A 24,723-nucleotide genomic window follows, 5' to 3' on the forward strand; every position below is an offset into this window, starting at 1 on the left:
ATTCAAGGAAGGTAAAGAAGTATTTTTGGAAGGCACAAAGCAATGTTAAATTTTGCACATTAAAAAAAAGGTACAGGGTAGGGATTACTATTCTTGTATTTACACACTGATGCAGACAATACTGAGAGAAGAATGACAACAGGACATAATGGGTCAAAGAATTTCTCTCCAGCATGCTACTTGTATGGACTCTACTAAAGTCACAGTTACATAATGTAGATGTGTGAGTTTGAAAATAAAATGCACTAACTCTGAAGTAGTTAAGTGCATTAATTGGCCATCCACTAATCACTTTTGTAACTATGCTTTAAACTGTGTCAAAATCTGACATACTTTTCAGCAGCAAGAAAGTCAGCAGGCATCTTCCTAATGGAAACTGTTCCTTTTAGTCAATTCCATGGTACTCAATCAGCAGGACTCATACACATATATATGCCAGCAGAGGGCTATATGTAAGTTCATCATGGATCAAGAAGGGCTTGATGTCTGGTAATAACAAAGCTATTTACTGCTTCTAAACCTACAAGGCATGACTGGGGTCAGCTCACTACTTTACCTAGTTTTATGGGGGGAACCTTGTAACTCTAGAAAAGTAATTCTTAGCGCACTTCCTTCTTAAGAGAATTTCTACTGTTGCTCAGATGGTGGCCTCCTCACTCACAGCACCCAGACCAGTGACAGACATGGACAGGTACTTGGTTCCTGCTAACGGTGGTCCTAATCCCTTTTGCTTTCCATAAACGTTGGGAGAATAGAAATATGCTCTCTCTCAGCAGGCAGCTGATAACACCATTTCTAACCACACTGGCTTATTGCAGGAGAGCCAAACCACACCTACAGATATGTTGAAAGAAATTGCTTAGAGTACAATTCTGTTAAAACCTATTAAATAAACAGAAATCATGGTGCCAGGGTAGAGCACAGAACACCACAATGGATATAGTCAAGTACAGCCTGATTTATGTAAATGCAAGAAGCCACAACTCCATCCTCTGCTATACTCAAAATCTCAAGAAATCCAATCAGTTCAACAAATAGCAACGTGCAAAAAAAGTGCATGTGGAAGCAGGTACAACCAGATACCCCTTTAAACAGAGAACTTATAACAGTCACTTAGTCTTAATGATTTAACCATTAGTTTCTTCAGAGGAAACTACCTTTCTAGTGCTTCAGCTGTAACAGAAGAGCAAGTAACATTTCTGAACGCTATTACAACAGCACACAAACCTGTTTCTGTAAACCAGGAAGAGGTAGAATTTGGGTTGACAGTCTCAAACTTTACCACCTGGTTGAAGTCTTTTCCTCTGCTGACACCGACACAAACTAAAGGGAATTCCTGCTCAGGGACTACCAGCATTTCAAACAATCTCAGTGGACAAGGTACAGGAAAATCTATGTGCTAGATTAAGAAACAAAAATAGATATTAGACAGGAAACCAGTTTAGTCTAAGTTGCTATTAGCTATTTAAACTGTATGGTAAATTTTATGCCATACATTTTGTAACATTGTTTACTTCTTCAGACAACAGTAATTGATACATACAAAAAGCCTGCGTTAAGAAGTTTAGAAAGTCTTCATGCCAATTCAGTTAAAATAAGACAGGATGTCTTTCATCATGTATGTCGTGTACAGCTGTCTAGAGATGACAAGAGTGCTATACCCATCATTGCTCTCCCCAGCTATGGAGTCCCTAAGCCCTGTTTCCCAGGCTGAACAAGTTATAGCAGCTGCCTCTACAAATGTAAGTCCAACCTGGCTCCATCTTCAGGTGGTGTCAGATGGGGAGATAAGTATTTCTGAGCACCTCCAGTGTCACAAAGCAGTGGCCACCTTCTCTCTAGTATGGGAGCAAGCCCTCTGTTAACCCATGTTACCACTCCACTCCACCATGTCTCAGTCCATCAGCCAGAGTCTTTTTACTGCGCAACTAAAAGGCAATGCTCATGGAGAGAAGGGCTTTGTTCTTCAACTGAAGCGCACCACAAAACCAAGAACATTCCTATAAATATTTTTAGTCAGTTAATACTTGTTACACATTTAAATACCTATTTTCATTGGAATTTAACAGAAACCAAGAGAAAAGTCTAATATCTCAAGAAATGGCTAATATTCTTAACAAGTCATTACAAGATAAATAGAAATTAACATGAGAGTATTTAATCTTATCATAATATTACCTTGATTAACATAAATTTTTGCATTGGTTCAACCCATTCTAACAAAACAATGCTAGACTGTAGTGCTCCACAAAGGTACTTGTGGCCTGTGTAGGGATTCCTCACTGCCAAAAAAAGAGAGGTAGAGTACGTTAGTGTACTAAGCAAATACAAATTATAAACAATTTCCAACTAAATAACAGTCCATACACTTTTGGAAAATACCCACCACTGCCACTCTAATCTTTTATATAAGGAAGCTGCTGAAAAGTCAACATCCACACTATGAAAATGGTGACAGTGAGCATACTGGAGCAGGGGCTGCCCTTCCACTGGGCACAGACAGCTAGTAGCTGGTGCCAAATAAGCCGTAATAAACACCACTCTCACAAGAGTGCTGTGGTATGTTTCACCTCTCCAACTCAAAATAAAGTTTTTTGGTTTTTTTATACTGGTAGGTGGGATTTAGTATTTTATATAGTCTTCAAAAAAATAGTTGACTGCATACATATTTGAAGTATCTTGCTCCACCATGTTGGTTTGCCTAAGCTATCTTCAAATCATCATGAGAAGCTGTTAAGAATGGCTTTTTCTATGACATACAGACAGTTACCCAGCAGGCACTGAACAATCACTGTCACTTGATAACTGCTTAGCTGCCTTCCAAGCACTGTCACAGCAAGTCTGAAATCCAGCTCCATTTTTCTGATGGACACTTCTAGATCAGCAGGAAATTCAGTTTCTTTTACAGTGACATAATTTATTTCCACTCAACTGCTCTTCTTCTATTGTTTGTCAGAACTCAAAAATTGGAAGAGGACAGTAAAGTAGCAAAATTGGGCACTGTGAAATCTGAAGTTTCACAACTTCAGTTCTACAGTATTAACAAAATTTTGCTCCTTAAGCACTGCCAGCATATCCATTACAATGAACAAGCGTTACTTCACACTTTGTACAATTACATCTAAAGACCAGATTTTAAAGTGTAGTAAAGTGACTGTGGGCCATCAGACAGTTAACACCACAGTTCAGAAAAGGAGCTTCCACAATCCAGTACTATCTACATAAGTGAGAAACACTCATGCTACCTTACTGCCAAGGAAATCCACTAGCAATCCCTTGGCACCTTAAACATCAAAGCTTAATTTCATTAATCCAAGTTCCCACTCAACATCAGTCACACTGACTGCAAACTGCAGAAAAATAACACTTTGCATGACTGTTAGTAAGGCTGAACTCAGCAGCAGAAACCAAACCCATGCAATTACCAACACCTGTAAGGTGGAGAAACAAGACCAGAAGTTCCCATCTTTTTCTGCCTCCTATGGCACTGCTGCTTCCCCCAGGCCAAAGGGATACCTATCCCAGCAGGAATGGAGGCTCAGGCTGCACATAAGTAGGGCAAGAGAGGGGAATCTATAATTTCTCCCCTGGGACCTGCCTTTTGCAGCTGCCCTTCTTGCCATCATGAATTACCACTTACACCTATCAGGCAAGAAGGACTCCAGGCTTATTAAGCTAAGCCATCTCTGAATGCCAGGACAGCAGACTCGCCCTCATAATGCCAAGTCCCATGGCACTCTTGTTAAATTCTGTGCCTATTAGTACAGAAACTGTAAGATTACAAAAGAGTACACCACCAGGTTTCTCATTTCATAGAGATCTAAAAACATATGGACTTCGGAATTAATTTTCATGTCAGAAAGCCAGCATTGGTACCTACTCTGATCCCTGTCACTCCACCCCTTCAGGTGTTCCCTTCAGCATCCATTAACACTCACAGCTTCACTAGATGCCTCAATTAGGGCAAGACCTGGACATACACAATACATATCATTAACACCCTACCACACCCTAGAGAATTTGTATCCCAGAAAAAGTCAAGCTTTAACAGGCAAGCTGGACAAAGAAGTGATAAAAAAATCAGACCTTTCAGCAATATTGGGGAGATTTTTGTCAGGATAAATGACAGGTGCTCACTTACCACTGAGTCTCTGAAAATCTCCCGTATAATACAACTCCTCATACCAAACACCTGATTATGGAACACCAGGTAAAACATTTCCAGGTACGAGAGCCTGACCCCAAGAGATCATCCATAGCTATTTTTCCTGGTTTTTTTTTTGTTTGTTTTAATCTATCTGCCCCCATCCCTCTTTTAAAACATGTCTTAACACAGTACACTTTGACACTTGGAACACACTATAAAGGCTTCAGAGACAACGCTGTCCTCAAAGAATTGAAAATACTCCTTGCTTTTTATCATCCAATATTGGTAACTGGAACTTGTGCTAGGAAGTCAGGCTACTTAAGCCTGATGGTAACTTCTTCAAGTTACTCCATCCATGGAGATTACGTTCTTCCTGCAGGCTGGTTTAGATTTGACATTCTGCTTCTCCACATTTCTTGAGAATTGTCTTTAAATATAAAGAGTGTAATGAGAAAGCTTTCACTGCTTAAATGCAAGGACTAACCTGAATGAGCTCACTGTCTGCAAATGCATAGTTTTGTAATAATGACAAAAGTCTCTTCTCCCTTTACCTCCTAAACCTGACTCAGTAATCTTAATACTGCCACCATTTGTACTGCTTCTTGGCATTTATTCTGCAGATCTTTACTTACCAACACAACACTTCTGACACCATTTAGTATCAGGAATTTTTGTAGACACTGCAAACTTCCTACAAGATATAAACACAGAATTATTGATCAACTAAAACAATTGAATTAATTTGCTTTTTAGAGTTGTTGATGGGAAAATTATATTTGCCCCCAGAAAAATAATATATTTATTTGTATATTTCTTTTCAAAATGATATGCCTAGAACATACATGGTGATCGCTCTGTTAGCACTGAGATCCTGCTCAGTTCTGCACCATTATAAATGCAGTTAAAAGTGAGGAATGGAGAGGAATAGGTACCTCAATACCTTCAAGCATAATTTACCACTCTCTCGCGTTATTTAATTATAGGTATTTATACACATGCCTGGATAGTCTATTAGTACTCCCATGATCATTCTTTTTTGTAATGCTGTAACTTATTGCATCTTGTGCTGGATACTACAAAGACAACGAAGTCCACTCTCGTCCCAAGGACATTTTAGGTCTAAGACACGACACATGGACTCAAGAGGTGTAGGAAATGGTGCCGTACCGGATCGCTTGCTGGGCCACAGTTCTTGCAAACTACCAGCTTAAGTTTTGCTAAACTTTTCATAGGCAGCACAGCATGTGTTTCAAGAGGAGGTCTGAAGGAAGACTGGAAGGCAGCTTTGCAAGAACTTCTCATGTGCAGGGGCTGCTCCCTGAGAAATCGTGAAAACAATTACTTGAAAATTTATCAGATAAGCCAGGGAAGATGTTATTTGCTGGTAGCGGGAATCAGTGTTTCTACACAGACTAGAAGATGACAGACAGTATGGAGATAGGCCACAGTAGCCTTGACAGTAAAAATAACTAATTTGGTGCTGTAGAAAAGATGGGAATAAGCAGAGTGATAGATGCTGCAAAGCTATGAATTGGGAAAATACTTGGATAGCATTTCAAATGAAGCTGTCCAGAAGGGACTGATAATACAGCAGGACTGAGCAGCATGAAAACTGAGTCCTGGCCACAAATTTTGGTTGGAAGTAGTCATGGAAGGAACTGCTCAAGGACACTCAAGGGAAAGAAGCTGGAAAGGAGACTTATCACAGATATATTTTTTGTTACTGAATGTTTGCCTACCAAGTATCATAAATTGAGCTTACACCATTTTGCAGATGAATATATGAACCTTACAAATTACTCTGAATTCTACTTTGCTTTGCATTTTCTCTACCAAAAACTTCACTTTTAACATATCTACATTTTTCATGTAGCACCCTTCATCATGGTATTCAGGGACTTGCTGAAGAATACACTTTGTGCTCTGGTAGAAAAAAAAAAATTATGCTCTTCTACATACTTCAAATGTACTACTTCTGCCTGGCTAAATGTTCCTACCTTGATGCCTCACAGCAAGGGATAAAACAGCAAAATGGATTATCTACATGACTCTGTCCTGCCTTTGAATGACTGGCTTGGCACTCATACATTCAGGTTGTACTGCATTTTTCTTGGAAATTGACATGACTGGACAAGAAATTTTCTGAGCCCTCTGCAACTTAGATGAGGTGTAATTCCACACTGAATGTAGTCTGAAGGTTTTCCTCACATGATCCTTATGATAATTACGGTTGTTAGTCCACTGCTGATGCCGTTCTCAAGTCAAAGTCAGCCAGCCAAAGTTAGTTTGGAAGAGAGAAGAACAGAACAGTGGTGCAGGCACACATAAGACAACGATTCAAAGCACAAGTTATCTCTCAGGTAATTAGAATTTAGCCTCTAGGAGGAACACAATTTTCAGACAAGTGTTGCACCATTATGTTTGCAGGTGACTGAACAAGAAGCCTTTCCTGAATCCAAGAATTAAATGTTAATAGGCTGTTAATAAACCAAAGGTAGCAGAGAATCAGGTCTTCTATAATAGAGTTTCCTAACAGAAAGCCTATTATATGAGAAGAACCAGGGATTCATTATGTACTTTAAGAATCAAAGGTTTCTCTGCAAACTAGATTAGGGTTACTACCTCCTCCTCTTGGATTTGAATGGGCTCCTAGGGGGCTTGTTTGGCAGCCAGCACTGTACCCAGTCTCTGGAATTTTGTACGTGCTTGTTAGTAAAGTTGGAGGGACTACATGCACAATGTGCTGTAGGCATCTGCGGACAAAAGTACCTCCTACACTGGCCTGCAAAAAATGACTAGCCAATGATGAATGTCAAATCTGTACTCCAGCGCTACTTTTCCCAGCTTTCAAAATAACCAATGAGCCCCATTCCCTCTGCAGTAAGAGATTACACATCCCTGCTTTTTTTTTTTTTTTTAAATAGAATGGAAAGATAGTGCCCAGAGTAACTAATGTAAGATCACCATTTGTACTTGCCTGAAATATCACAGGTACAATACTAACCCTAGATTTTGTTTAGCATCAAGTACAACCAGGATTTACCATACTATAGTAGCTGAAAAGACCTATGCCCAGAAACAAAAGGCTTCACAACAAGAAGGTAAGATGTACCAAAACCCATTTCTCTAACATGAGGATATTCACATCTTGATTTGTGTAAATTTACGGGTCTACCCTCTGATTAATGCCCATATGAGTTATTCATGACGATCTGTGAACAGAGCTCCACATTATTTGCTATCCCCAGAGTTTCACAAGCATATCCTGAACTCCCAGGATTAAGATATTCTGATATATCTCTGATGACGTGTATTTACCTGGGAAGTATTCGGTCAGGGAGTTTATGTGCTGGAATAGCAACGGGTAACTTTTGCATTTGCCTTGCATAATCAAAGAGTCCTGGTAGATTATGGGAATAAAGCTGAGAAGCTTTACCTGGAAATTAGAAAACAAAAACACACTTCAAATACGAAACCAAATGTTTACCAGCACTACCACTCAAAGTTAGCACAGTAACTTACCAGATATTGATAACAAGCAATTGTTCATGACATATAACCACGTACACCTTCGAGGAAATAGCTGATAAAGGGAAGGAAAAACAAAGAAAGAAAAGCATTCAATTTGATATACACAAAATGTGAGCACATTAAGTCAATCAATTAATATCTGCATAGATGACAGGACCAAACTAATATTGACTTGCTTTTTGTAGCAGAAATTAGCTTAAGCCAAGTAATGTTTACCTGGATTCCAGAGTTAATTCTGAGTAAATCTTAGGCACACACGCTGTATTTAACATACACATTAACACTTAGACAATTAGCATATTTTATATTCATGTCTTCAAGTATACTATAATTAGCCCGCAAGATGTCATTATAAAGATCAATCAATTTTCAAAAACTTTATAAACCATCGAACTCTTTCTTTCAAAGGAGAAAAGCATAACAACATAAACTTCAGTAAACAAAGCACAGTCAACAAATAATAACCATTCTAAAGCCTGCAACAGTCCAAATCTCTTGAAACAATTCAAAGTGGCACTCGAAGGGACTCTCCACCTGCATATGATTACACATTTCACTTAACTGATCAAGGAATGCAACAGACTGTCAAGGCAGAATTGTTATTTGTCAAATCCCACAATTACTATAAAGATGGGACTGAAACCAACAAGACATCCTTTAAAAAAACCCCAAAAAGATAGATTAAAAAAAAAGGTACTTTCCCCCTCTCACAATTTCTGGAGCTTGTTGCCACAAGAGGTCATGGAGGCAGAAAGTATCAACAGCATATACGAGGGATTAGACATACTCATGTCCAACAGGTCCATAAACGGACACAAAAACAAATAGGCAGGGATCCTCCAACATCCCCGATTCAATGACTAGTGGAGTTGGAAGAGAACAGACAGCAGACAGTGGTAAAGCTCATGGGCATTTCCTACTGCCACTTTAGAAAATAGGTTACTGGGCTAGACAGACTAAGGAGGACATTTCTTTTGTTGCTCCTAAAACCACAAAAACCAAAAAACAAACAACAAAACACCAAACCAAAACTCTGCCCCCCCCAAACCACCAAACAAAAAAACCTCATGAAACCAGAACAAAAAAAAACCCAACAAAAAACACCCACAACAAACCACCTCACTGCTGGTTTATTAGAAAGATTTGAAGAGATCTGTAAATTAATTGAAACATTTTTCTGCCAAAGAGCAAGAGATTCATCTTGATGCTGTGCTAACTCCTGCAAACATGTGTTATTTCTGCTTTGTCCACTACTGAAGTAGAATGTAGTGAAAAATGACAAGGATACTACTTTTGCTTTTACACTGAATTGTATCAGACCTAGAGAGTAAACAATGAAGTGAAACACAGAACTTGAAAATGTTATTAAAGCCCTATTGCCTTATATCATAAATAACGATGTAATAAATGATTAGCACAGAGGGTGCACTTCTATTCCTGAAGTCTTCTCATAACCTAAACACACTAAGAAAAACCTACGGTAATAATCCACCAGCCTGGCTGTATCCAAATGTAATGTGCAAGTTTGACTGATCTTCTGTAGCTGCATAAGCATATTGTGACTTAGTAGGTTTGGATCTGAGGATTACAGAAGAATAGCAATATTCAAATTTGCAGGTTGATTGACCCGTCATTCATTCCTCCCGTTCCACACATGACTGGCTGTTTTTACAAGCATCTCTTCTCATCTCTAAGTGCTTATTAAAACATTTCCCTACAAGCTCACTAGGCAATGCACTACAGAACATGGTGCTTAGAAAAAATGAGGATGGATACGAGAACATGAGTTTCATTACACCTATTCTCCTTGCCAATTTAAAAAAACCCACCAAACAAAACCAAAAGAAAAACTGAAACAAAACTCTTGTTGGTCTACCTGGCCTACAAGAATTACTGTATTAGTGATACTTGTCAGGGTAGGTTTCACAACTGCAGTGTAGCAGCAGAGCGGTACCTGAGCTAAGTTTTAACTAGCTAACTCAAGCACCAGTATGATTATGAGTTACACAGAGCTCAGTGCAAGCTATCTAGGCCGCCTTCTCAACACAACAGACATATCTACAACGTCTGGACCCTGGAAGATGAACAAACACCAGTGCCTCCAGCTTACAGTGCGAAGACTGTCCTTGCAAATTCCTCCATCTTGATGGCAGATGCATAGCTCCCTAAGTTAGGGAGAAGGCAGGAAAGAAAACAAGTCTCGTAGAGATTAACAAAAGAGCTGGAGAAGACTCCATACAGAAAAGCCTGCAATTGGCATTTCCCCCTCCCCAGTATCCCCTCAGAAAAATTACTATTTATAAGATTCTGCAAAGACAGTTTTAATTGGCATTCAGTAAGCTGAGTCTCATCAGCAAAGCTGCTTTTAAGACCAAAAGAATGGAATCTAGCATATAAAGAATCTCCTTGCTTCCCTGTAGCTGAAACACAACATTTGTTGCAAATATTCTGTCTTGTAACAAAGCTTTAAAGAAAATGGAAACTTTAATCAAAAATAAATCAGGGAAATTCCATACTATTTAACAAATCATTTAAATGCAGGACAATGCACTATGATGAAGTTCAACACATCGATATACGCAGATCTCCTACATAAACATGGTTCAGCCTACAAAAAACTTAAACTTGACTGAAAGGTATCCTCAATAGTAAACATTTTAGGTAATTCTCAGTGTAGCTAGTGCCTATGTAACTGTAGTAAAGACAATTTTTACAAGGATTATACAACATTAATCTGAGTGGCTAAAAAAAATGACAAAGATCTACTTTTTTCCAGAATATCAAAACAGAAATATACCTGCTCCATTGATGTTTCATGAAGTTCATTGAGGTTCAGTGTGTAAATACCTTCTTCTGCACCAAATATCAAGTACTGATCTACAAACAAAACCAAAAAAACCCTAGAAATCCTGATTTAAGGAGGGTGTGTTTTTTATAAGAGTATGCAGCTCTTTACAAAATACAGACTTAAAACAACTACATACATTGAAATAAACCAACCTATAATAGTCACAGTATCTGAAAGCATGGAAAATTAACCTTCCTAAGGAAGCTTAAATTTGTGGATGGGCTGGTTTAAGACATTAGGAAAGATCAGTCTTTTTTTTGTGACTGACAACTGGAATAAAAAACAGCAGTGATACAACCATAAGCAAGGATTCATGTCAATAATTTCCTCATGTATGGATTATCCTACTTAGACATTTCCATAGATTTTGTGACATATTCATAGCCTTCTTTTGGAGTACTTCAACAGCAGTACTGACTAGAACGTTTTCTCAGTACTTTGGGGATGCCTCACTTCTTGAATATAATTAATACCCTGGATTGCTTTTAGGCATGCGAACAAGACAGACATCTCATATTGAGATGATGTCAACTGCAAAAGATTTGACTTCTTTAATGCCAGTTTCTAAAAAAACTAAGTATTTTCTTGCTTAGGTGCTCAGTAGCACGTCTATACAGCCTATAATCAGAAGGTGAAATTGCATGCAACGCGAGTACAATGTTACCAATTATCCCTTTTATCAGGCTATATAATAAAGCACTAAAATAAAACCGTAGGACCAGAAAGATTGGCAGGGGGCAAATAAAGTGAGTGATAAAGAAAATCAATCTCAACTAGGACATCCAGAAGGCAGATTAAAAAAAAAAATTAGGATTGGCATCTTTTAGACTAAAATGTTGATAAGAGTCTTGAATCAAAACAAAAAAATATGGATTTTTTTACCTTTAATATGTAATTTATTCTTTTTAATCAAAGCTGAAAACTGCACCCCACGTATCTTAACATAATTAAAAAAACCCATTGAATTTCAGACAGCAGTGGCACAATTAAAGAAGAACTGCTTATATCAATAAACGTATTTTACAATATGTCTATTTTAAAAGGAATAGTCTTGCTCATTTAAGCACTCTTGAAATCTGAGGAGAGGACAATATGGGTAAAACATGCATAATATACTACCTCTTGTATCTGGATTTATCCATGATGTTGCACAATGAATTTTTAATGGACAGCCATTGAAAACCTTTGAAAAGCAAGCACCCATCTGTAGAAGTAAAAGCAATTAAAAATATACATATGAAAAATGAAAATGTGACATTTCCAATAGGATGATTTTTACTTGTCCTGGTTTCAGCTGGGATAGAGTTAATTGTCTTCCTAGTAGCTGGCATAGTGCTATGTTTTTGAGTTTGGTATGAGAAGAATGTTGGTAACACTGATGTTTTCAACTGTTGCTAAGTAACATTTAATCTAAAGTCAAGGATTTTTCAACTTCTGATGCCCAGCCAGCAAGAAGGCTGGAAGGGCACAAGAAGTTGGAAGGGGACACAGCCAGGGCAGCTGATCCGAACTGGCCAACAGGCTATTCCATACCACGTGATGTCACACCCAGTATATAAACTGGGGGGAGTTGGCCTGGGGGGAATCGCCACTCGGGGACCAGTTGGCAGGTGGTAAGCAATTGCATTGTGCATCACTTGTATATTCCAATCCTTTTATTATTACTATTGTCATTTTATTAGTGTTATCATCATTAGTTTCTTCTTTTCTGTTCTATTAAACTGTTCTTATCTCAACCCACGAGTTTTACTCCCCCCCCCCCCCCCCCTTTCCCCCATCCCACTGGGTGGGTGGGAAGTGAGTGAGCAGCTGCACGGTGCTTAGTTGCTGTCTGGGGTTAAACCACAACATTACTTAAAGTAGTAACAAAAGGTTAAGAGTAGTTTCATTTGCCATGTGGAAAATAACCTCATCCAGACAAGCTGATAAAAAGATTTTTTTTTTTAAAAGTGATTTTTTTTCTTTCTGTGTAAGACTTTCCTGAACAAACATACTAGAATTAGCATTTCAGAATTAGCTCCTAAATTAACAGTCTAAGCACATACTTACTACAAAGTTGACAAACCTGAAGAAGGTTCCTGAATTTCATTACTTTAGTAAGTCTCAACAGAGAAACTTTATTCTTGCCATATTCCACACACTTAAAATAAAACTCTAGGTCATGCAACAATCACAATCTTAAGTCTTAGATTTTCTATTAGTTGTTTCGAATTAACTTATTTTCAATATTGTTTGCTTCCTAAAGGGAGTCATCTGGTAGAAGATCCCACTCCTTGTTCAGCATAACCCTTATAAACTCAGTTTGCCTATTAAGCAAGTGTCTCGCATAGTATAATATAATCAACTTCTCCACCTTCCCCCTAGTGAAGTGTAACCATTTGTAGGCATTTATAATATTTACTAAAATTTGCTTCAAGATGACAGAAAAGCAAAAGCCAGGACTTCCTCCTTTCGCCTCAAGCATCAACATAATAATTACCCATCCTATTTCGGGTACCAGCTGATCAATAGTACTGTAGATGAAAAGGAATGATGCAGTAGTAACCAACAATTAGTAAAGTGAAATGTTATCATTTATCAAATGATGGTCAAACATAAGGACCAGACACAGGTAAGGGTTGTCATCTTGAATATAAGCAGGTATCACCTTTACGCAAAGCTACATACTCTGCAATACAGCTACAGAATGGCAATGTTTTCACTTTACTTTGTGAATTATTATCAATCTATAAACTGAGTTAACAAAATAGCTCTTGTGTTAACATTTGGGCAATTTTTTTTTTTTGTTAACCTGTTGCTGAATAAGAAAGTCTGCACACATTTCAGTCACTTCTGAACATAGTTTAGGTTAATAAGGGAAGAAAAAGAACTTCAAAATTAACCCTTTAAAATGAAAAGAGCAGAAATTAGACCCTTCTTCGTGCTTTGGACATCTCTCACTCTTGCATCACTATCAGGAAGTCCATGAGTTTGTCTGAATATACTTATGTGAGGGAAGAATCAAATTCATTGAGGGAAGAATCAAATTCATTGAGGTAATCAGTAAACCCCATTACACAAAGACAAGGGGAAAGACTTCAGCACTGCTGGTACTACTGCAAAAGTCTGAGTGCCAAGGCAGGGAGCTGGCTGCTTGCTAGACAATGAGATAATCTTCTGCAGGTGTAAGAACAGAAGTAAGAAAAGATACACGAGGCAGGAACATGAGAAGATACTGACACAGAGTGACCTCAAGGTACTGACAGCTTCAATATTGTCAAATCCCTCAGCAGCAAGGAGTCTGAAGGAGAGATGGTATCAAGAAAAACAATAAAGGGATGTTTTTGGTGGTTTTATGGAAGCCTGTTTCCAAGTGTACAGGTCACAAAGACACTCAACAGAAAACACACCAGATGACACTCAAAGCACTGATCTAGAATACTGGTGTTCCTGCTGCTCCTGTAACCAGCTATGCAATTCTCCTTGACCCTTTCCAAGCACTGAAGAGAGATGCTGCAAAATGGAGGGAAGCTGTGCTCACTGCTAAGACCTAGTTGAGCTCTGCAGTAGTAAGTTGGATAAGAAAGAAGGAGATGGAAATCAGAAGAGACTAATCATTTTCCTCTGGCCATTCTCAGTCCTGATATCGAGGAAGCCTGCAGAGCCAAGATGCTGCTGCAAATGCCCCAGAAGGGTAAACAGAGCCTGAGGGTATCATCTCTTAATACCAAACGAATCTCAAGGATACAGCTGAAAATCAGACAAATTATTAAACTGAGTTGCTAGTGGGGGAAAAAAACCCACAAACATGAAGTAAAAGGTTGAAGCAAGGCTGCTTGATCTGACTGCTGCCATGGAGGCATTTAAGTCTTAGGGGAATTTCAGCAGGCAAGGCATTCCCTCACTGGTAGGATCTAACAGGTCTCCCTGTGCTGCAGGGAAAAACACACTACCAGACTGGGTTATTAAGAAAGCTGAACAAAATCTCTAGAGTCAGAGGCAACCATGCATTTTAAACAGAGGCCCAGAACAACTAACTATTTTAGAGGACAGCGAGAACACAAAACACTTTTTACCATTTGACAGCATACTTAAGAACGACAGAGAAAAAAAAACCCTAACAAACAAGAATCAGAACAATGATGTCCCACAGAAAAAGAACATATGAGACTGAAATATTGTCAAAGTTTTACTTGCTGTAGCAGGATATTTGTTAAATAAAACTCCCAGGTGATGTTAGGATGCAGAACATGCTCCACAATAGAGAAAAGTAAAAGTCCAGTAATCCAAATGACCTGGGAGAAAAACCCCTTCCTTACCCAAATTTTCATTATTTGGCAACTGATGGAGACAGCAGGCAGAGAGGAACATGTGAAGTGCCAAACAGATCTTCAACAATTAACAGGAAGGTTAGAAAGTTTGTTATACATAGAAGGTGGGGTGTGATAAGGGAAGAGAGGGGAAAGACTTTCTAACCTAAGAACCAGCAGAACCAGAGAATTAGTGCACTACAAAGATGCATGAACATGCAAAGAACAGTCCAATATCCAAAGACTCGTTTGATCAGCTTCAGAAGTTTTCCTATTTTAGTCAGTCTCTTGTTACGGCTTCATTATATTAGCAACTCACAGTCATTCCCTGATGGCCTGTCCCTCAAATTTGTGGCAAAAGTTCAACACGTATGACTTCATTTTGAGCTATTCTATTTTCTACTCTTTTTCTCATTCCAGTCACCAAACCTTTCTTATTTTCCCCTCCCCATGATGATTCAGTTCTTTTGAATGCTAGGAGTCCTTCCAAATTTCTGTCACCTGCTAGTTTAAAGTATGCACTCCTAGGCCATGCGTTTAGTTTAATGTTTAGTTTATTAGAACAGGATTGACCTCAATAAACGATGCTAAACATATCAAGAACTCAGAGCTTAAACAATCCTGTGCATTTATGTAAGAGATTACAGTTCTAAGGAACAGAAGTATGACATCTACCTTAACCTGTCCTGCTTCTCTAAAATGGATAGGAAGCAAAAACCAGTATCATTTGCATTTACACACCCTTGGAGCAATTTTATCTTCTTATCTAAAGAAGAGAAACTAATCTGGCTTAGGAGTAGTGCAGCAAAAAGGTTAGTTTAAAAGTCAGATGAATCCCCTATTTGGTGCACAGCTCAACTACATGACTGCATGCTCCAGCACACAAGGAGGAGAGCGGTAAGGGCAGAAACAAACGGCCAAGAAGGCAAGACTGGCTATTCAGATCACAGTGCTGGCTAAAAGCACAGTGACAAGTCCGTGCAAGTATTACAATGAAATTCTAGTTTGCTTTATGTTATGAAGGTGCACATGGATATCTAACAGTATTTCCCGCCCTAAGGCATATACGAATCCTATCTTCAGAAGTTTTGAAACTTAGAGCTGCATAGTATAAACTTTGAGGTATCTGCCATTTCTGAGAGACATTAGCTCCTCAGATCAGCAAGTACCTTCAGTACACTGGAAGTACTTCTGTGGCATCAGTCACAGAACTCTCATTCACTTTTTAATGAAGCAAGCAAACAAAAAACCTTCCAAAATTTACTTCAAGAGCACAAAATCAAGAGCAATTTCTGAAATACCATACCTGTGGCTTAACATTTCCAAGACATACTGGCTTTTATATTTAAAAAAAATAAATACTACAAACATTCAAAAAATGTACTCTCTCAGCTTTAGTAAGAAGACTTGTCCTGCTTCCAACATGTATTTGTATGACTCAGTAATACTCACGTGTACTTTAGGTGTGGGAGGAAGGCCATTACTAATTGGTTTCTAGAAAATAAAAGTTTAAAAGTATGTTTACACTCACATGCACACATATGCATGAACATGCATATTCTCTCCCCACACTGTAGGATAACCAAAATACAAGTCTAACAGCATTCAAAAAAGTTTTTTTTAAAAGCACTTGATAAATAATAAAGCATAATTATATTAGGAGAAAATAACAAGCCAATATTTCTATCTACATAAGAAATAGATACAAAACTCTCCCTGCAGTTTGTTTTGTTTTTTTTAAGACAATAGAGTTGTGTTGTGTATTTCTACAGTACACTAAATGGAAGGCACTAGGCACCTACTGGGACACTCTGCTGTGTCCAGCGCCTCATGTACTAGATCTGAAAGCCATGGCTAAGCTTTGGCTACAGTCCCATTTTTAAGCATGATGTTAAGCTAGAGACCTCCCTTCCAACCGATGCTTCCATTAATTCTGCATGAGTTTGCTAACTGTGTCTCTAGTGACCACACACCACAAATAACCAGTATAATTTTCTTTCATTAAAACCTCTGCTATGATTCCCTAATATCTCCTCACTGAACGTCTGCATTATCTCCTCATTGAACATCTGCATTCAGTTGGACAGTCTATTGCGCAACATTTTCACATTACAATGATGCCTGAAAGAACGTCATACCCAGCAATACAAAGTTTAAGCAATATTGCAGCAATTGCTCAATTGTTCAATATTACAAGCAGTGTTAAACTCTATCAATAGGTCCTAGACCCACTTCCCTGTATCAGTATCAATTTCTCCTAGTAAAACATGCTTCCGACAAAATGTATTTCACAGGTAGTACAGGAAACTTCAAACACACAATTTCAAATGCCAAGTTCAAAGCAGTTGAGGAAATCATACTTTCTAAAGTACTGCCAGTATTACTGGCACTTCCTTAAAACAAAACAAAAACACACACATGTTTCTACTCTATTTCCTCTTCACTTCTCTCAAAAGAGCGACATTTCCAACCTCATCCTTAGAAGAAGTCCCCAAAGAGTGCGGTTTCATGTTACATTTAATCTGATCTAACTACAGATGTCCCACTCTCTCCCATCTCACATTCCCACTTTTGCATCATAGTAATAGAGTAACCACTCTAGAAGCCATTTGCTGCTTTGATGGAAAAACTCACTTGGAAGAGGAGAAAGGGATGCAGGAATATTCCCTTTCCTCAGCTCACAGCTGGATCTGATTACACGTGGTGTAAAACTGCATTCTCTCCATGAGAACAACTTCACGTAAGTATACATAGCTCAAGTCTGACACTAAACCCAAGCTGCTAGACCTGGAAACCTGGAGCTCTGGAGGCCAGCAGGCAAACAGCTTGCATATCTGGACCCTCAATCTACATTTCTCCACCTTTTTTCCCCGTGAACACCAAAAATCCCATATGCCTACATCTGGGATAGGAGGACGACTCATTTGGGAACAGCCCTGATTCAGCTCCTTTCCCAGGGCCAACAAAATCCTCCAACAAGCCATCAGGTGGCAGCACATTCCTTAATTTCCTCATTTGCTTAAATAGTCATTGCTCAGTTCAACACATTACATCTCTCTCACAGGATCTTGTTCTCATTACGTCTCTCAAACATGTGAATACAAGCAAGTAAATCTTGTATATCCACATTTATGTTAGTTTCTAATGAAAATTAAATACCGATGCAAACTTCAGCTTAAGACTGTATCACAACTACAGGATCTAGCAAAACTGTGCTTTGAGTCAAAGTAAACAAGATGCCACCCAGGAAAATTCCTAAAGAGCGTGCCTGCTCCTCTTCATTGAGCATGTTAAACAGTTCAGACAACTTTAAAACAACACCTAGAAGCTTAAATACCTACCAGTATTTCCTTCTTTTCTTTCCTTGAAAAATTAGTGTCTCTAGCTTCATTCTGTTGATGTGGTGATCCCTCTCTTTCACCATTTAATTGTACAGAAGTGACTCCATTACCTAGAAAGATTCATATTTAGAAATGTGTTCTTCTACCTTCAACTCAAAGAGTAGTCTAGCCTAAAAACAAATTTGAAGGTAATTAATATGACAAATCTAATGTGGGCATAGAAAGGGATGCAGTCACAGTTATGAGGCAAAATGTATTTAACACATCTAAAGAAAAGCTTCGCTACAGCTAATGCTTCAATTATCGATTCTTTATAAATAGCCTTGAGGCACTTCTTAGCACTGGATGCTTAAGCATTACAGTCAAATCTGCAACTGCAGTACTAAATATGTAGCAAGGCAGACCTAGCAAGATAGCAATTAAGAGTCAGACATTAAGCTTGCTTAAAACAAGCCAGTCCAGGACAACTCTCAAACCATGAGGCTTTAACAAAAGCATAAAAGGAACAGCCTGAGCAAACAGTAAATACACAGTTACTTGCTATACCACCCAACTCAGTTCACTATATATAAAGGCAAACTTTGAAAGCAAAACTCTATTCTTGACACATCAAATAACAACAACATTTGACACACAGGGCCAGAATCTGAAACCTATATACAGGAAAACTTTTTTATACCCTGTGACAATCCTGATATGCTACATTATAAGCCTGCTGCTTTGAAAAGCAACTGTGTCACCAATGGCATCAGTAGGAATCGTGTCAGTGACTTTCCTAGAAGGTACATTTGACTCTCTTAAGAGTCTAAGCATGCTTTCTTCGTGCATTTTGGCTTTCACGCACTTTGTTACTTGCCCACCAAAGAAAAATTACCACAGTACATTTTAATGTGCACATAGGTGAGGATGTAGAAATAAAATCACATTAGATTATTTAAGAAATATTTGTATACTTCTTGGTGTCACTTTTATTACCTAAAGCATTAGATTTCTGTGGAGGTAACCGAGGAGGTGGCGGTCTGGGTGGAACCTGAGACGCAGATTTTGCTGGACTCTCTGATGTTGGGCATCTCTTGATTGTCCCTTGATTATCATTTTCAGAAGGATGTGTTTCTTGGGGGATAAAGATGGATTTAGGCTGAAAAAGACACAGTAATAATAAAAACATAATGAAAAAAGATTCAAAAAATCCATGCTACTTCTCAATGAGGAAAAAAACCCAAAACACGTGCAGTATTTGGATCCTGGAATTTTCACAAGTAAATTGGTAAAGCAACTTGTTCTGCCATGCAAATTTCTTTCAAAAAACAAACTAGAAGGAAATGCATAGCAATAAGGAAAACCTTGTTATCAACAAAGGATGAATTCAAAATCATTATATTCAAGTCACGCATTAAACAATTATCGGGCATGTGAAAATGTCACTGTTTATGACTACAGATAACCAAACCAGACATTCAAGTAGAAACTAGGGAACATTCAATGATATGGCCAGAACTTTGTTTAAAGAATCCCGAACAGGGGATGTAACCACATAGAGCAATGTAGTTGAGACACTGGTTGCACTAAATGCTGCTTGTAAAATGCTTCTCAGTTATGCAAAGATAGTTAGTGCAGGAGGGTAAATAATCATACCTGCAGTTTTTGCCTGGGGAACCGACAGTCAGACAAAAAAATGTAAGTTTTTTTCTTTTGCTTTTTACTCATATTAAGATAACTTCAGTGTGCAAAACCTAATCTGATCCAGGCATGCCTCTGAAGAGCAATCAGACATTAAAAGTTAGCAAGCAGATGCTTTATTTGGCATATTAAAAATGGCTTGCATAACTAAATTTTTTTAACTACCCAATTTATTCCTTCCAAAGTATCAGAAGTGCAATTAGTCAGAAACAGCACTTTCACACTGACAAACACCCTACAGTGCAAGACTTCATGCAATTTGCAATTAAAGGCTACAAACATACAGGTCAACCCCCTGGATATACCCTTGACTTAAAACTTGATTCAAGTCTTCAAGTCATGGCACAAGTAAGAGAATCATCAGTATAGTAATTTAGACACTTCTGCATTCATTTATTTATTTAAAGTGCCCTTTTATTCTGGGCAACAAAATCCCCCTCACTTACCTTTGGGGGTAAAGGAGGTGGCACTTTAGGTTTCATAGTAGCACTATAAAGAAAAGAAAACAGATTGTTATCCAGTGTAGCTCTTTGAACCTTGTATTGCAGTGTTCAAGAGGATACAGAATTTTATAAATGCCATACAAATAAACACCATTAACTTGTCAACAGCACTATTGCATCCAAATAACTGCATCACAAATACTTTCAAACATTTTGTTATTGCTGTGCATACCACAGATACTACCCAAAACCTCAAGTATCACAGATCCTCCCTAGAGAGCACAAAGTGACACGATCTGATTTGTTGAAGAGGCACATACTTGTGCAGAAAAAAGTAGGGAGATGCAGAGCAGGCCTCATATTTACTCTGTTGAAAGGAAAAAGATTTAGGATATCAGTGAGTGTTTTTTAAAGGGCCATCTGTAGGTATACAGGGCAAAGGAGAGTTACAAGAGAACTGATGAATACCATCCCTTGAGAAATTTACTACTGACTTCTTGAGAAAGCCTTACACACGAAAGCAAAAATCCATCTGCAATGGACAGCTAGCCTACTGCCTGGGTTGTTTTGTTTTGTTTTTTTTCCATGAGTTTCTTTTTTTCACAGAGATCTTGGGAAAGACAACTTTGTAACGCAAGAACAATTCAATGGCTTGGCTCAACGGTACAAGATATCAGCAGCAAACAAGAAATCTGAAGTATCAGGAGCATTCTTCCTCTGCTGGTTCTGTGCTTTAAAGAATATGCTGCATTTAAAAAAAATAAATCCTAAATTCCTAAATTTTTTATATTTCTAAAAACTCTTACACTGTCCTGTTTCCTAATCTTTTGGAACAGAAAATTATTTCCATTAAATAAATTAGGAACACAGCTGTGAAAACCTGACATTCTTGCACAATATTTTCCTTATTTTAAAATTATGTTCCAAAGTTTTGGGAAAATATCCAAGTAGTAAGATATCTATTTGCTTGTTTACAGATCAACAACTTGTCTGCTTTGCTTCATTCTTTTCAGGAGTTTCTGTCCTGGCATATTATCAGTTGCTTTTATTTCAGAGAAGCTGGAAGGGGACTTCCAAGAATGGGTTACCCTGTTGTGCACTTCAGCTGCTATGGTGGTGGAGATTATCTTCTCTTCATGACATGGGACCAAGCTTAAGTCCTCAGTCATGTGTGTCCAAGCTCCATTTGTATTTTCTTTCATATTCTTCCCTGCTTCTTGGACAGCCATCACAGTGTTACTGGGCAGCCAAACGTAAAAAACAAAGCCAATGATTTGGCATAAATGTGACAGATGTTTATACAAGGGACTGTGTGCCCTGGTTTCAACAGCAAGGTTTATGTGCAATTTGTCACTGCTGATCACGCAGGTCAGTGCCCCAATAATTCCTGCTTTCTCAGCTTCCATAACCAGAAAGTTCAAGCATCATCAGCTTTGCTGCACATGAGAAAAAGAAATATCAAAACAATAAAAATTATTAAATGGAGATAATTTTATATTGTTCCCTGAAGTGTGTGGATTCTCTGCTGCTATGAATCACCCAGCTTCAGAGTCATGCAGTGGCATCAGTTTGGACTGGACAGCATACAGCTGCTTCATTATTTTGTTCTGGATCTGAAGGGAGAAGTGACCGGTGTCACATGTGCTCTTCAATTGCAGCTCCATCTCACAGAATCTAAAATCAAACAAAAGCCTTGAATCTTCAGTGGCCTCCAGAGAAAAATATCTGAGACCGAGCTGATGAACCAACATATTGCAGCAGAGCTCTGGGCTCAAGGAGATACCAATAGGAAAGGCACAGATGCAGAATCTGTCTGATCCAAGATTGAGGCATTCATGGCTTACTCCTGTGCTTTCAGGAAATTGTCAGGCCCTCTCTGTACAGCTAGAGTACCTAGGATGAAATACGGAAAGAAGCAAAAAACACCAGGACTTCTTTGGAAGGCCACTGGTGACTGTCCTTAGGGTCAGATGAACTGGAACCTCTCTGGAAGCTATCAGGTTCTTTCTTGCTTGACCTGAAAAAGAAAACCCACAGAAATACAACAGCGACAGAAGCAGCTGAGGTCAATGCTGTCTAAAAGTTCTGATGGAGCTTGTGGAAGGAATAAGGATCTCAAAGCACTGGACAAGGAAATCAGTGCAAGCACTTCAAGACAGCAGGAATCAAGGGGTTCCAACCCCTGGAACATTACTGAATTTGATGATACTGGCTGCAGAGCAATGGGGGTGTGTGTGTGGCAGAAACATTAAGCAAAAATGAACAGACACAGAGCTATACACAAAAAACATCCAGAAATTAGTATGGATGGAGGAACCAAGCTGAGCTGGCTTGCAGCAGCACAGATATCCAGTGCATCTTCACTGAAGGCCATGAGAGTGGAGCTGGCAGTATGGAGTTACAGGGGACTGTTACATCCTACAGGCCAGGAAGCCCGAGTTACCATTACCAAGGTCTATACAGCTATGAGCAAAGTGGGTTCTCAGCTTGGTCCAAATGTAGGGAAGCAAATAAATGAGTAGCATTATCAACCTCTTCCTCTCAAAGACAAGACACAGGAGCTTCATATTATTGATGAACTGTGAAATCAATCATGCCTTTAATCAACCACTTAAGAAATCCTTCATATTTCATTATTAAGGAATTAGCAAGGGGAAAAAGCCTGCTAAAAACTGACTAAAAATAATTCTTCTTCTATAAATATCACTTGTGTCAAACACCAAACATAATTGTGTTTTGATTAGTTGATCATGAAACAATGCAAGCTTAATGTACTTGTCACCTAGCCGACATCAGACACTATCAGTAGCTTTACCCTTCTTGAAGGGGGCTGTTCTTCATGCTTAGTACAGTGATAAAAAACACTGCCTCTGTTATAAAAGAACAACAGTAAAATAACTCAAGAAAAAAAAGAGAGAGAGAGATTTGGTTCTCTGTAAAGATATAGATGCCAGCAATAGATAACACGTTTTACAGGTTTCCGGTATGAAGAAACAGCTTTCAAAATTATCCATTAACAGTAAGTAAACAAGAATGCTGTCTCAATGCCATCTTTCTTTTTGGTCTTTACATCAGATTTATTTAGGAATGTAAATTTCCACATACTGGCTGTGCATTTTTAAATTGTTTCAGTTCTCATCTGTCAATCAAAAAGAGCCCAAGAATACTTATATCAGTGGAATTTAATATGAACATAATTAATTTAACACATGCCTGTTGATACTGCTTTTGCAGTCACTTAACCTTGCTCTCTCTGTGGTAAGGGAGCCAGTTCTATTCCAAAATCAAGTACCCATACAAGTATCCTCCTAGCTAGAATGTGGACAGAATAAACTCAATCATCTAGAGAAGATAGTTATGCATATATTTTATGTATTTTTAATGAGCTTTTATTTAATATACATTCATCAGTTCTAAAGAAGACACCAAGACTGGGGTCAGACAAATTACTGGCTCAATGTAACTATGCCAAGATTTTGTTCAATAATAGAAGATAAAAGGACAACGGCATCAAGCAAGGAACAAGATTTTTTTTCCCCCTAATTTATCACAAGCTTATCAGCACAATAAGAAAACTTCTGGTGATGGAATCTAGGAACAACATCAAATGCCTATCTTTAAAAATGCTATAGAAGAAGAATAATACTGAACTATTAGGGATAGAACATGATTCAACTTTTCAAAAAATTTTTCATCTATTCAAGAATCAGCTTTTCTATATATTTATTTATTTTTACAAGAAGAAAGGACTTACTGTTTAGCATCATCGTCTGCATCATCGTCGTCTTCTAAATGTGCCACATGACCCCTAAGAAAATGAACAAGGTACTACGGCTGAGTGAGTTGTATTAAAATTACCTTGGCTATGTGAAAAAAATCTCAGCTCAAGGGCTCTCTAACAGAAATTTACTGTCTTTTAGCTTTTTATCATTATTATTCTTCTCTAAAGCACAGCTGCAATCCAGACAACTAAGCCTCTCCCATATCCTCTCAGCAAGTACAGGTACAAACAAGAACTAGTAGTGACAGACATAAGAAATCAACGCACAAATGACTTTGAAACACGTAAGAGGGGGGAAAAAAAAAAAAGAATAAAATTACCGCTGATGCAGTTCTTCTTCAACTGATTTTAAGAGACTCCTTCAGCATTAAATAAGAATAAGAACACAGTTTAATTGTGGCACACATACTTAGTTATCAAAAGCCAGGGCAAATGCTCCTATGATTCTATCAGTAATTAATCCAAAGCATGTTGTTTCAGCTGGCTTTCAGAACATACATCGAACATCCACATACAAATGAACATAGCTGCATTTTATATATATATATAATTTTTTTTATTATTTATTTTTACACAACACACTTTCATATGCATTTATTAATGTAGTGCTATTAAGTGCAGTGGCCCTTGTTCCTGGCACTGTAAAACAAGGACTGTCTTAGC

The 24,723-nt window shown here is 38.2% G+C and overlaps 1 protein-coding gene across 13 annotated transcripts in view; it reads right to left on the reverse strand.

The window, feature by feature from the left end:
- MAP4K3 (mitogen-activated protein kinase kinase kinase kinase 3) overlaps window positions 1-24,723 on the reverse strand; it is an 86,043-nt gene that overhangs the window by 10,607 nt on the left and 50,713 nt on the right. For 9 of the 13 annotated variants that reach the window (XR_012653082.1, XR_012653083.1, XR_012653084.1 and 6 more), the window contains 13 exons: window positions 24,381-24,419; window positions 24,034-24,087; window positions 20,283-20,325; window positions 19,132-19,294; window positions 18,157-18,266; window positions 16,268-16,309; window positions 11,646-11,730; window positions 10,476-10,555; window positions 7,670-7,730; window positions 7,466-7,583; window positions 4,780-4,838; window positions 2,179-2,282; window positions 1,228-1,399 (listed from right to left, as the gene is read on the reverse strand). Coding sequence is in view for 9 of the 13 variants with exons in the window: in XM_075047009.1 (XP_074903110.1) it covers window positions 1,228-1,399; window positions 2,179-2,282; window positions 4,780-4,838; window positions 7,466-7,583; window positions 7,670-7,730; window positions 10,476-10,555; window positions 11,646-11,730; window positions 16,268-16,309; window positions 18,157-18,266; window positions 19,132-19,294; window positions 20,283-20,325; window positions 24,034-24,087; window positions 24,381-24,419 (1,130 nt within the window). In the remaining 4 variants the exon portion in view is untranslated. Of the gene's footprint in view, window positions 1-1,227; window positions 1,400-2,178; window positions 2,283-4,779; window positions 4,839-5,314; window positions 5,466-7,465; window positions 7,584-7,669; window positions 7,731-10,475; window positions 10,556-11,645; window positions 11,731-16,267; window positions 16,310-18,156; window positions 18,267-19,131; window positions 19,295-20,282; window positions 20,326-24,033; window positions 24,088-24,380; window positions 24,420-24,723 lie in introns of those variants that run through there. The other 4 variants (XM_075047012.1, XM_075047010.1, XR_012653085.1 and 1 more) reach the window with 3 other exon arrangements.

This window comes from Buteo buteo, chromosome 15 (genome assembly GCF_964188355.1).
Source record: "Buteo buteo chromosome 15, bButBut1.hap1.1, whole genome shotgun sequence".
NCBI classification, from domain to species: Eukaryota; Metazoa; Chordata; class Aves; order Accipitriformes; family Accipitridae; genus Buteo; species Buteo buteo.